The sequence below is a fragment of the Macaca mulatta genome, chromosome 13 (genome assembly GCF_049350105.2).
Source record: "Macaca mulatta isolate MMU2019108-1 chromosome 13, T2T-MMU8v2.0, whole genome shotgun sequence".
Classification (NCBI taxonomy): Eukaryota; Metazoa; Chordata; class Mammalia; order Primates; family Cercopithecidae; genus Macaca; species Macaca mulatta.
This window is the reverse complement of record NC_133418.1, coordinates 124,772,062-124,785,413: the sequence shown is the minus strand read 5'-3', so window position 1 is coordinate 124,785,413 and position 13,352 is coordinate 124,772,062. Positions and strand designations below refer to the sequence as shown.

Genomic DNA, 13,352 nt, shown 5'->3' with positions numbered 1-13,352 from the left:
CTGAACAGGTACAATAAGAGAGTTTCTACAGCAGGCTGGGTATCTGTCCATATTCTTCACAGAAATAAAGAAGTGATGTGTTTCTTCTCAAGAAAACCCCTCTTGGCCGGGCACAGTGGCTCACACCTGTAATCCCTGCACTTTGGGAGGCCGAGGCAGGTGGATCACTTGAGATCTGGAGTTTGAGATCAGCCTGGCCATCATGGCAAAACCCTGTCTCTACTAAAAATACAAAAATTAATTGGGCATAGTAGCGGGCACCTGTAATCCCAGCTACTCAAGAGGCTGAGGCAGGAGAATCACTTGAACCCAGGAGGCGGAGGTTGCAGTGAGTTGAGGTTGCTCCCTTGCTCTCTAGCCTGGGCGACACAGTGAGACTCTGACTCCGAAAAAAATAAAAACTAAAAATAAGAATAAAGCAAGCCTATCTTTGGATTCTTACCTAGGGTTAGGCATAGGCCACTGCAAGACTGAGCAAGACGGGCTCAGCCAGGGCAGCGAGAAGGACGATCAGGCTTCTATGACTCACCGGCTGCCCAAGCCTCCACACCCTCAGAGTGCCTGGTGCACACTGCGAGCAAACCCGACACAAGAAGAGTCTGCCTTCACTTAATTTCCTGATGAGAAAGATTACAAACTGTGCTTTTGTTTGTATCTTTGTGCCCATTTTCAATGACCATGTTAATAAAACATGAAGAAAAATATTTTAAGCAAAAGACTGGTGAAACAATTAAACACAACTGAAGGAAAGCAAAGTTCAGAATATTCAAAATTGCTTTGACTGCATTTCATCTTGAGGAAAGTTGATGATTTCAGGTGCCATACAACTCACCCAGGACAAGCCTTGGAATGCCTTGCCCTCATTTCTACTGATAATCTGATGAGAGAACACTCAAGAATGGTAGAAAACAGAAGGCAAGGAACTGTAATGAGCAGACTCTCATCTCAACTTTTTGCCTCATTATTCAAACTCATAAATTAGTATTAATAAATGATAAAAATACTTTATTTCTTTAATACAGAATATACAATATTGCACTCCAGTTGCAAATAGTGTAGAGAAAAAAACTCTGTTTAGAAACTACCAAAGCAATTGTCAAAGTCTACTAATGTTTCCTGGCATCACCAATGATAACCACAGTGCTGAACTTTGAACCAACTGAAAAAGGGCAATGTTCAATAAAGCCTCCTTTTTGTCAGTTTCAGTGCCCAGCAGTTTAACACATTCCATTATGTTTAATTACATTTTTTTAAATTGTCATTCTTTCATGAACAAATAACAGTACCTTGCAGCTGTCACTATTGCTCATTCTCGTGGAAAGCAATCGCAAGCTTTTCATCCAGACTGAACTAAACAGTCTAATTTTTCTCAAAGTCACTCAGCAAATTGGGGTAATTCAGGTTTAGGCAAGAAGTTCTTTAGTTTTACTTTTTATATATATTTTTAGGGATAGGGTCAGGGTCTTGCTCTGTCACTCAGGCTGGAGTGCAGTGGTGCAATCATGGTTCACTGCAGAGTTGAACCCCTGGGCACAAATGATCCTCCCACCTTGGCCTCTCAAAGCATTGGGATTAAAGGTGTGAGCCACCGCCCCTGGCTGAAGAAAGAACTTCTCACCTCTTATACATACTGAAGACATGGAGCCGTGGCATGAATCTGAATGGAAGGGAAGGAAAATTAACTCACTTCTTTAGGACTCTGATGCCACCCAGTTCCCCTGTTCTTCATGCCCCTTTTCTGATATCTACTTCTAGAATTCACTCCAGCTGATTTCTTTTCTTTTCCTGTACCACCACCAAAGGTGCAAACATCTCTAAAAGATCTTGGTGGTTTTAGTGGAAACCATTTTGTTTTTATATTTTTCACCTGTGATGTGAATGGTGACTCTGCACCATTTTCATCTTAAATAAATCCACCCCAGGCTGCATCCATCCTGTTCTGACAGTAGAAAGGCATACACACTTTTACTTAAAGCTTTCATATATAAAATTAATGGGACATCTGAAAATAAGGGAATTGGGTATATGAAAAGATCATTTAAAAAACTGCTCTCATCTTGAACATTATCTTTTTTTTTTTTTAAACTAAGTGCAATATAGTGAACAGCAAAATAGCAGCATTTTTAGAGCAAACTTTGGGGAAAATTCTTAGATCAGGGGACCTGCTGTCCTGACAGAATCTATATTCAGACAGGTACATCTGGTGGCCAGCAAAGACTCCCTAAATGTGTATCTGGGACTTATTTGAAAACAAGTCACTATAGTACTGAGTACTTAATGGAGTGGCAGACACTCCACTTGCAGTCAATGAAAATCCAATTATACAATATACACAATGAGATGACCAAGAAAAACATGATTTAAAATTATACTGATAAAAACTAAAATCATCTGAAGTAAAATAAAACTATCTGAAGACTAATAACTGTGTGAAAATAAATATTTAGTAACCCAATAACCTACTCTCATGGTGAAATAGTTACAAAAATAGAATACAATATTAACCAAGACTTGAATAATTCAAAATGAAATGGTTAACAAAATATCATATCAATGAGAAACTCATTTCTCTCCCCTCCACATTCTTCTCTCTAATGATTTTCTTCTTGAAAAGATATATTTTGATACAAAGTTTTCGAAGAATTGGCTGGGTAACAAATTTTCTTTGGGTTATTTCTCAGAAGGTTCTGAATCTGAATCTATTTACTCTGGGTGTCATGAGCAAGTTCAGAATTAGGGATCCAGTAACCCCCATCAACATTCTCATTCCAGCCACCCTCAGGCTGTCCCTTTCTTCAAAATACGTCCTTTGCAGAAAAGAGTGAATTGGTGTCAAATTAGGGTTGGATATGTCATATGTGGAGGTGTGAGTCAGATCAAGGGGCAGTGAAGAGGTCCTGCCTCAGATGCCTGTGTTCCATGTAAACCAAAATTTTCTGTTCTTTTTGGAAGTTGGGAACAAGAGAACTATGGAGTACATTCTAAATAGTGCTGCAAAAGTGAAATGTTGTATTCATCTGACCAAATGAAACTCCAAGATTCTTCTGCCAACTCTCCAGAAACTGTCCAGTTACAAAAAAAGGTTTTGTTTATCAGTATTTAAACACTAACTTATCTTTTAATGGGTACTTCCACATGCCTACACCCCAAATGGAGAATGACATTAATAGCATGACCTTGTAGCCCTCAAGTTATTTTAAAAGTGCTTTCTGACTTGTTAAATAAGATAAACAGTAGTAGAGTTGGGAATTAACTGTCATTTATAGTGCAGTAATGCTCTGGCAACTGGGGTCAGCGTGTGTGAGTGTGTGTGTTTACTCTCTTTTGGCCACAGAATTGAAGCAGAATATGCCTTTTTGTGATTACTTTGATTTAAATGATGCTGGTCAGCCCAGGATGGTCAAAAGGAGTACATGCCATGGCATTCATGCTTGGTTTTCATTTTCCTTGATTTAAAAAAAAATCAACTTAGATATTGTTAAAATGCATCACAGTACCTCTTTGTCACCAAGTCAGTCAAAAAGATTTCCAAACAGCTTTACGGTTTCCAGCTGCCCTCTGGAAGCAACACTAGTTTCACCTCAAACAAGGAAAATGCCTCTTAGAGCTTCAGCTTGTTACACCTCAGCTAAATTTCAAGGTCTGTGTTCCCATATTCTCGGTAGTATTTTAAACCTTCTCAGAGCCCTTAAGCTTTGTCAATGGGATGCTGTATTCCTGGTAAAACAGCAATCATGTGGTCACTTAGGCACGCTGGCCAAATGGTCCTGGGATCCCAAGTCACCGAAGAAATCCTTCAAAAAGTCTTCATCACCGGGAAGGTTTGCTTCCTGAGGAGTTAAAGAAAAAATAGTGAATCAACTCTAGTCTAGACAAAAGTTAGTACAATGAAAACTAAACATTATACTGGTCTGGTCCCTGTAGTTTTTGTTTTTTGACATTCTCTGTATTTTGAAACATCTTCTTTTGCATTTTAAATTTTGACAACAGGTCAGTAACTTTATTAAATATAGCTATCATCTCGTTTCTCTGGCAGAAGAAATTCCATCTCCCTGCAGGCCTTTTTCAGGGCTTTAAAAATTTCTCTTTGCCTCCAACTACTCATGGGGCAGTAAAGAAAACTTCTTTAAATGTTGGTAAGGCCAGTGCTAACTACTACAGCATTGGACAACAAAATAGGAAGCAATGCAGGCAGTCGAACTAAATATCTGAGGGCAGACAGATTCCTCCCTTTTCAAACACCATTATCTCTTAAAGGCCCAGGTGCGGATCATGACAGGGAAGAGTGGCCTTATGGCTACTCAAGCCACTTGTTTGCCAAAAATGTGCTCCTAGTTGCATAACTTCCCAGAATAGTCAAAGAAGAAAGGAAAAGAAAGCTGGGATGTCCCGGGTTTATTTCTTCTGCATCTTTGCAAATATGAACACAACTCTGTTTCAGGAGCTTTCGGTGGGCTTCTACAGGTACCTCTTTCTTCTTTGCATCAAGGATAAATGTGAAGATAGCTGTGGAATTGTCTGAACATTTTTGCCTTGAAATTAAGCAATGTCTTATCCCTAATTTCCCAAAGAACAAGTTATTTATGCCAGTATTAAAAGCAGCAACTTATATATTCTATGCAAAACAGAAAACCAGAAAGATCTAAATTTTGGCAAGTCCCCAGTTTGATAAATTGAAAGACAGGAAGATGACTAAATCACAGCAGATAAAATAGATATTTTCATAAACTAAGCTCTGGGAAACAGAATACCAAAATGACTCACATACAACCAACTACTACTCATGGGTTCCCAGAGGACTTGTGTGCAGATTATACGAGTCATTGCCCAGTTCTGATAGTCTCAGTTTTGAAAAGCAATTATCTTTACCCCACAGGGCAAGAAACTTATAAACTTTTTTAGTTCTATTATAATTGAGACACTTTTATTATAATTTATAAATCTCTATCTACCAAGGGGACAAAAACCTCTAGATTAAACATATCTGTTTTCTCTTTCACTTAGAAAACCTGCCTTATTTCATCTCAAGTTTTCTGAATCTTTCATGAAATCCTAAAAGGAATCCTTATAACTTTCAGCAGAAAAAGCACAGCTTATATTCCTGCTTCCACATCTTCCAGAAGTTGCAGAACTGGTCTCAGAACAAGAGACTTCTGCGGCAAGTCAGAAGACCGCCCCACTGGCCAGGTGTTCACACTCTGTCCTGGCTTTCCCTGCTGGTCTCCTCCAGTGAGAACACCAGTGCTGGGAGGCGGGGAGCTGTGAAGGGGCTGAGGTCATGAGCAGACACTGTTCCAGTGATCTGGAGAAAGCTCAGGCAACTGTGTTCTCCTCATACCCTCAACCCCGGTAGCCAGGCAGTAAGTCTTTGCGTTGCAGTTTCAAAGATACAACACTGTCTTGGGTCTAGGGAAGTACATTAGTAAAGAAAATCTTTATAGTGCTGGTGACTCCAATTCCATATAAAAACTAGGGCAGCTTCTGTGTGACTGTCCCCCCTACTCTGAGAAATAATGTGAAACTTCTCAGAAGACAGTTGCTGTTGTCTCCAGCCTGGAACAAATGGGATTCAGGTGGAGGGAGACATGAGGGGAGGAAGAAGCCCATGGGCCTTTTTCCTGCCTCCATCCTTAGTGCCTTCCCAAACCTGCTCTCCCTTTCCCTCTTCCTTCAACTATGTCTCCTTGTCACAAAAGTGAAAGCTCTCACAGGCTAACTAAACTTCTTATATTTGTCATAGGTTCAAGCCTAAAAGGTCTTTAGGATATAGTCTATGAAGTCAATGAAATTCTCATTCAGGTCACTATTTTGACATTGGCTAATTCGAGATGGGAACCAGCATGGGTCTGGAGGGATCAGAGCAGGCTGCTTTTATTTTTATGTTGTCAGGTTTTATTTTGGTTTCATTTTTATGCCATATTATTAGCTCACCACTATTTATACCACCAAGTCTACCTACTGCCTGCACATGCTCTGGCTACCTGGAGGGAGCTTATTCATAAATTTACTTCTCACGTATTTCAATGGACAACTTTCTGTTTGTTTGTTTTCCATTTCTGGGTTTCAATCTTGCAACACAGGTTATTACTACACAGACTAGAAAATGTGGAGGTTGAAAACCATCTGCCTATTTCCTTTCTTTTTATGGACAAAGGAAGCCTGGTCTATAGTGCAGGAATCACTTGCTAACATAAGACAGGCCCTTAATTCTTGTTTAGTGCTCTCTCCACCAGACAGTGTCCCTCCAAGGACCATGGCCACTCTCCAAAGCTCCTGCCCTAAATATGGTGCCATCATGGAAATACCCTTGCCAGCATTCATTCATCTCAGATCTAAAAGACAATCTGTGAAAACTACCAATTAATGTTTGTTTGCTTTTTAGAACTTTGCCTACATATATTTGTTGGGGACTTAGGCTAGTGGAAAACACAAATCTTCTATAAATTATAAGGAAGAACTTAAGTCCTGAGCCTTCTGAGTTCAAGAAAAAGAATAAATTAACTTCTTCTCATTAATTTTCATGTCTATACTAAAGTCATAGCCAGAGAAGTTATTGGAGATTTTTTTAGCTGTCGAGCATAGGTGAGCCCTGTGCAAACATCTCTTGGGCAGCCTCCCCCAAACTCTACAGGCTGCCATGCATCTTCAGTTAGTTTATCACAATGGCAGACAATAACTTCATCTCATGATTTTTAAAATTTACTTATAGCAAGTTGTCATTGAAGGGTAAGAGAAAAAAAAAAAAGATGTTGCAATGTTTAAATTCTTGGTTCTCAAAGACAGCCCTGAAAAGGTACTTTCTCTTCACTACTTTCCAAGATGCCCATAGGGAAGGGCAGGGTAACAGTGAGGACCAGCACTCCTTAGTTCCCCAGTGAAAAGCAAAAAGAGCTCGAGGTCAATCCTGCACTACTGGTTGTCCAAAGGGAAGTTACTTCCTGTAGTATCATCGGGGCAAATAAACTATCGACTCTAGTTACAATCTAGTCCAATTTCCCCAGTTTAAAAAACTGAAGCTCTCAAAACAATTTAAATAAAATTTAGCCAAATAAAGATCTTTGTTGCTAAGTGAATGCCAAAGTGCTGACAAGATCCTGTAGAGAAGTTCTTACCACTTCAGCACAGGCCTCCAGGAAAGTGCAGGGAGCCTTCCTTTCTGTTCCAGGTAACACAGCAGCGCCTACCTAGGGCTGCAGGTGGACCGGTCAGCTCCAATCAAACATCAGGACCGCCCACAGCACAGGTCAATGAACTCAGGAACTAGGGCTCTCACGCTGTTTTCAGCGCAGGAAAGAATACTAGGGGTGTAAAACTGCTTTCTGGCAGCACTTTGGATTCCTCCTGTTTTCACAATAATAAGTCAAATGGGACATGTTAATTTGCAGAATTGCCTTTCCAGGCAGCCAGACGCAGCAGTCTCCTAAGGGCCTGGACCTGCAGGTACCTGGATTGGTACCTTCTGCTCTTCAGCAGCGCGGGCTCAACTCACAAGCCTCTGCGTCTGCCTCTTGGGTCCCTTTCACACTGTAGCTCAAAATCGCACTCAGTTCTAAGCATCAGCTGTAACTGGCCATCGCCCAGCTCGGCCACACTCACCAGGACTCCCAGCCCCGCACACGGCCAGCCCCGCCCCAGCCTTCCGAGCACACACCTCGGGTCCTGCTCTGCTCCTGGCTGGGGGTCTCCTTGGCCTTCTTACAGGTGTACAGCCACTTGATGATGCGGGCGTTCCTCTCGATGACCGAAGTGGTGCTGGGCACCTGCTCAATCAGCTCCTCCTCCTGCAGCCCGTCGTCGTCGCCGCTGTGCCGGGAGAAGCCGCTGCCGGAGGTGGCGACGCTCACGCTGCGCACCTTGAGGGTCACACGGTCCGACCCCGCGGTGAAGTTCTCCCTCCCCAGGGCCTCCACCACCTCGGGGTCCAGGCCGCAGTACTGAAAGAAGGTGTCAGACTCGGCCAAGGCAGCGGAGTAGCGGGAGCTGAGGTCCGACTGTGAGCGCTGCAGCCCCCGACGCCTCAGCACCCGCGGCTCCGGGCCAGGGGGCGCGGCCGGGACACTGGAGGGCGCCGCGGAGCGCGCGGCTGGGGCTGGGGTCTCGGGGGGCGCGAGGTCCGCTGCAGCGCCAGGCTTGGTCGGGACGGTCTCCGGGTTCCCGGTCTTGCCCTCGTCTCCCGTCCGGGGCACCGGCACCTTGTCCTTCCCCGGCCCCTGGAAGAGCTTCTTCACCAGGCTCGCCCTGGGGCCGTCGGCGCCCGCTCCCCTCATGAACTCGCATTTCTGCCGGTAAATGATCAGCGAGTCGGGCCTCAACGGCTTCCGCGCAATAGCCCTGCGCGCCACCGGGGCGGGGGCGCGGGCCGGGGGCCCAGGGTCGTTCCCCGGGCACTTGATCGCCCCGGGGCCGCTGCCCTCGGAAGCGACGCCCCGGCCAGTCCCCGGCCGTCCCCGCACGTACTTGGCGCGATCCGCCGCCAGCCTCTCCACTGCGCTCCTGCGCGCCGGCCGCGCGGCGTCGGGGTCCCGGGGAGCCGCGGGGTCCCGGGGAAGGAGCCGCTCTCTCGCCGACGTGTTCAGGGCCGCCAGGGCGCGCATCCTCGCGGGGAATGGACCGGCCGGCGCTCCGGGTGCAGCGGAGACGCGCTGGAGTGGCAGAGCCAGTCAGTCCTCGGGCCGGTTCCGAAGTCCGCGCCGGGTGGCGAACGGCGCCCCAGTGCCCAGCTGCCCAGGCCTGGCGTTGGGGAGAACCGAAGTCCGCACCGATTGGCGAATCTCCCCAGTTCCCGCCCCGCCCGACCTCATCGCCACCTCGACTGGCACCGCCCGCGCCCCCGCCCAGTGCCCCCGCCCTGGCCGCGTCCCCGCATCCCCGCCCGTCCCCGCCCGTCCCCGCCTCCTCACTCCCGCCCGGGCCCGCCTCCCTCGCCGCTCCCCGGGTGCAGCGACCGCCCTCACCTAGCGTCCAGGGTCCCCGCCCTCACCTCCTGCCCGGTGCCGTCCCCGCCCCGCTTCACCTTCTGGCTGCGCTGCCAACCGCCTGGAGGACGCTGGGGCGAGCAGGCTCTGAACCCCCACTCACTCAGCCCCAGGTTCCCGAGGTCACCGCTGGACGCAGGCATTTCCGGGGAGGGGGAGCAGCGGGGACGTCCCCCCACCTCCCCCGGGCAGGTGCATCACATCCTTTGAATTCTTAAAGTCACCTCATCTTGTTTGGAAACTTGACTGTTTAATTTTCTCTACCTGAGGTCATATTCTTATTAACAGAAAGGAATAGAACATAAGAGGAAAGAACACGCAGCGCACGCCAGGATCAGCCTACGTGGTGGGTGGCAAGAACGGAGGGACTTGGATTGGGTCCGACTGGGTCGCTGGCCGGCAGCGGGCGTGGCCAGGCCCCAGGACCGAGCTGGGACTCGCAGTGGGGCAGGCCGGGGGCCCAGGCGCGGCTCAGCGGATTTGGAAGAAGCCCAGCCAAGTGCCCAGAATCATTGCTATTTTTACTGTAACCGAGGCAACGGGGAAACCACGAGTTCACCAGGCAGTGGATCAGCCTAGGAATGCTAAGAGTCTAAGATAAAATATCTCCCAAATTCCATTATTTCAAAAATTTGGACAGAATACTGAAGATATCTCTCAGACATGTGAAATGTTCACGTTATCGCGTCTGTGAAGACGGCTCCGTAACAGGCTGTGCTTTCAACCTTGTGCTTGAACGTTCCAAGCAGCAGCAGCCGGGAGGCAGGGAGCACAGCAGGTGCAGATGGGCCCCCAAAGTGGGCGCGAACACCTCACCAACGAGGAGAGGACTGCAGCAGGGTGGTGCTGAGTGGGCCTTGGGGGTCTTTAATCTCCTTGAGCCCCAGCGAAGCAAAATCTCATAGGGATAGTAGCGCAACAATATATCGCCTTCTGAAAGCCAGACCGCCCACACAGCCTCCTTGGAACATGTAAGACTCATAGGAAAAGGAGTCTAGGCCAGTAAAGGAGAGAGTGGGATAAGAGAGGGAAGAATGCAGGGGTGGGGAGTGAAAGAGAGGGACAGAGACAGAGAAAGGGGGAGCTCCTGGCTTGCCACAGATGATTTCCTGCAGGATGTGGGAGGATGGGGCCTTGAGGTCCAAAGTCAGCCTGCTTTTTGCTCAGCAAGCCTGTTCTCTATGTCACAGGTAAAAACCTTTTTAATTGTTTAGCCCAAAGTGTCTTCTTTTCCTAATTTGCACTACTTCATGGACAACAGCAGCACTTCTAAGAGAGAGAACTGCAAAATACAGGACCTCTGGAATTTGAGCCAAGGTCCACAGTTTACCTTTGGACAGGTAACAAACATTCCAGGTTCTTTGTTTTGTCACCTGTAAAAATTTCTGTTTTAAATTTACAAGAAAAAAAATCCCATTAAAAAGTGGGCAAAGGACATGAGCAGACATTTCTCAAAAGAAGACATTTATGTGGCAAAAAAACATATGAAAAAAAGCTCAACATCATAGATCATTAGAGAGATGCAAATCAAAACCAATGAAATACCATCTCACGCCAGTCAGAATGGCTGTTATAAAAAGTCAAGAAACAACAGATGCTAGCGAGGCTGCAGACAAATAGGAACGCTTTCACACTGTTGATGGGAATATAAATTAGTTCAACCACGGTGGAAGACAGTGTGGCAATTCCTCAAAGACCTAGAACCAGAAATATCATTTGACCCAGCAATACCATTACTGAGTATATACCCTTCTTTCTGCTGAGAGATGCAGAGATGATGGGACCACCTGCCTGCAGAGACCCATTCCAGGGTCACCTCTCTGCTGAGAATGGAACACTCAGTGAGATAATGTGCCTACAGAGAGGAACTACCCCCTGTGGGTCTCTTCCGAGCTGTTTTAATATTCAATAAAGCTTCTCTTCCTCTTGCTCACCCTCCCCTTTTCTGTATACCTCAGTCTTCCTGGACACAGGACAAGAACTTGGGCAAAGATGCCACCAGCCACAGAGGTTTCTGGCCAGAAAAAGCAACACCCCAAAGATTCCATAACACTACCACGAGAACAGTATGGGAAAACTGCCCCCATGATTCAATTATCTCCGCCTGGCTCCGCCCTTAACATGTGGGGATTATTACAATTCAAGGTGAGATTTGTATGGTGGGGACTCAGCCAAACCATACCACCATGGAACCAATAGTTCCTGCATCTCCTTATCCCTGGGGCCCAGGTGATAACCTTCCAACATCTACCCTAAGGCCTGCAATGTCACCACACCAGCTGGATCTAGCACCGCAGCTGTGACCTCGGCACCCAAGCCCACACATTGCCCTACATCTCAAGGAACAGGTGGTTAAGCACAGCAGAGGGAGCCACCATGTATGCTCCCCATGGCCTGGGAGCCACCTGCTCAGGGCTTGTGCTACCCCTGCTGGTGCCCTTGCCCCTCCAGTGGCAAGACTGCCATGTGCTCGCTCGCACCATGGAAGGACCCAAGGACTGGCTGCCTGTGGCCTGCCACCACCCCTACCAGTGACTCTGTCCCTTCTAGTGGTGGAGCCATCATGCATCCATACGTGATGCCCAAGGGCTCAAAGACCAGCCTGCCTTGCATTCCTATCCCCAGCAAAGCCATGCCATAGCCTCCAAAAACAACCACAACTTAGGCCACGGAGATGCTCACAGACACTGCCGATGTTGATTACATCAAAATAAATCATACAAAGAGTACATGACTGTGTCCATCCAGAACCAAAGCCAAAGCACCCTAATCAACTGACACCTAAGGATACATCTACAGGAAAATGTCTTTCCATACGAAAGATACTTCTTAAGATTGGAAGAAGCAACTCTTCCATCAGATGCACAGAAATCAACATAGGGATGCAGGAAACATGGAAAAGCAAAGAAACATGACATCCTCAGAAGAACAATAATTATCCAGTAACAGACCACAAAGTAAAGGAAAGCTATGAAATGCCTGAACAATAATTCAAAATAATGATCTTAAGGGAACTCAGTGAGATGCAGGAAAGCAAAGATAGACAATTCAGGAAAACAAATTCAGGAAATAAAATCAGGAAAACAATTTATAATCTGAATAAGAAATTCAACAGAAGTCAATATCATCAAAAAGCCCAGAAATTTTGGGACTGAATAATTCAATGACTAAAAGAACAGATGCAGTTGAGAGCTTCAACAATAGAGTAGATCAAAATATAAAAAATAATTTCTGAGGCGGGGCGTGGTGGCTCACGCCTGTAATCCCAGCACTTTGGGAGACCGAGGTGGGAGGATCACGAGGTCAGGAGATTGAGACCATCCTGGTTAACACGGTGAAACCCCATCTCTACTAAAAATACAAAAAATTAGCCAGGCATGGTGGCGGGCACCAGTAGTCCCAGCTACTCTGGAGGCTGAGGCAGGAGAATGGTGTGAACCTGGCGGGGGACAAAGATCACACCACTGCACTCCTGCCTGGGCAACAGAGAGAGACTCTGTCTCAAAATAAATAAATAAATAAATAAATAATTTCTGAACTTGAAGACAGGCATATGAAAATACAGAAATCAGAGAAAAATAAAGAAAAAAGAATTAAAAAGAATGAAACAAGCCTATGTGACACACATGGGACACCATTAAGTAAAAAAGTTTTTGCATTATAAGAGTTCCAGAAGGAAAAGAGATGGGACAAGAAATAAAATCATTTAATGAAATAATTGAAAACTATGCTAGTTCCATAGGGTCCATAGTGATATGGACATTCAGATTCAGTAAGCTCAAGGCACCCAAATATATTTAATCTTAAAAAGTCCTTTCTGAGGCACATTACAGTCAAACTGTCAAAAGTGAAAGACAAAGAGGGAATTCTAGAAACACCACAGGATCTCACTCATATCAGCTAAAAAAGCTGATCCTACAGAAGTAGAGAGTAGAACTGCGGTTATTAGGGGCTGGGACAGGTAGTGGGGGAGGATAGAGAGAGGTTGGTTAAGATATAAAATTATAGCTGGAGAGGAGGAATAAACTCTAATGTTCTGTAGCATTGTAGAATGACTACAGTTAATAATTTATTGTATATGTTCAAATAGCTAGAAGAGAGAATTTTTAGTGTTCTCAGTACAAAGAAATGATAAATTGCCAGATGACGTGGCTTATGCCTGTAATCCCAGCGTTTTGGAGGGCTGAGGCGGGTGGATTGCTTGAGCTCAGGAGTTAAGAATCCAGCCTGGAAAACATGGCAAAATCCAGTCTCTACAAAAAATACAAAAATTAGCTGGGTGTAGTAGCAAGCACCTGTAGTCCCAGCTACTCAGGAGGCTGAGATGGGAGGATTGCTTGAGCCCAGGAGGTAGAGGTTGCAGTGAACCAAGATCAT

General features: G+C 45.9%; 1 protein-coding gene across 4 annotated transcripts; it reads right to left on the bottom strand.

Moving 5' to 3' along the window:
• Positions 1-978: 978 nt before the first annotated feature.
• FAM110C (family with sequence similarity 110 member C) lies at positions 979-9,433 on the bottom strand. Of its 4 annotated transcripts, none has more exons than XR_013402561.1 (3): positions 9,014-9,432; positions 7,113-8,730; positions 979-3,830 (listed from the first exon to the last, which is right to left on the bottom strand). XR_013402561.1 is itself a non-coding variant. In XM_077958750.1 (3 exons), the coding sequence occupies exons 2-3, from the start codon at positions 8,592-8,594 to the stop codon at positions 3,811-3,813; spliced, it is 963 nt and encodes a 320-aa protein (XP_077814876.1). In that variant the 5' UTR covers positions 8,595-8,730; positions 9,014-9,433; the 3' UTR covers positions 979-3,810. The 4 variants fall into 4 exon arrangements, 2 of the variants coding, with proteins under 2 accessions (XP_077814876.1, XP_001095542.1); XM_077958750.1 differs by having other exon boundaries at positions 7,652-8,730; positions 9,014-9,433; XR_013402562.1 differs by lacking the exon at positions 9,014-9,432 and having other exon boundaries at positions 7,113-8,878.
• Positions 9,434-13,352: the final 3,919 nt, after the last annotated feature.

Bases quoted from the DNA above. Each gene is read 5' to 3' on its own strand.
- FAM110C (XM_077958750.1), bottom strand. From the start codon at position 8,594: ATGCGCGCCCTGGCGGCCCTGAACACGTCGGCGAGAGAGCGGCTCCTT. The intron at 3,831-7,651 runs GTGTGTGCTCGG...TTAACTCCTCAG, and splicing joins GGAGCAGAGCAGGACCCGAG to GAAGCAAACCTTCCCGGTGA.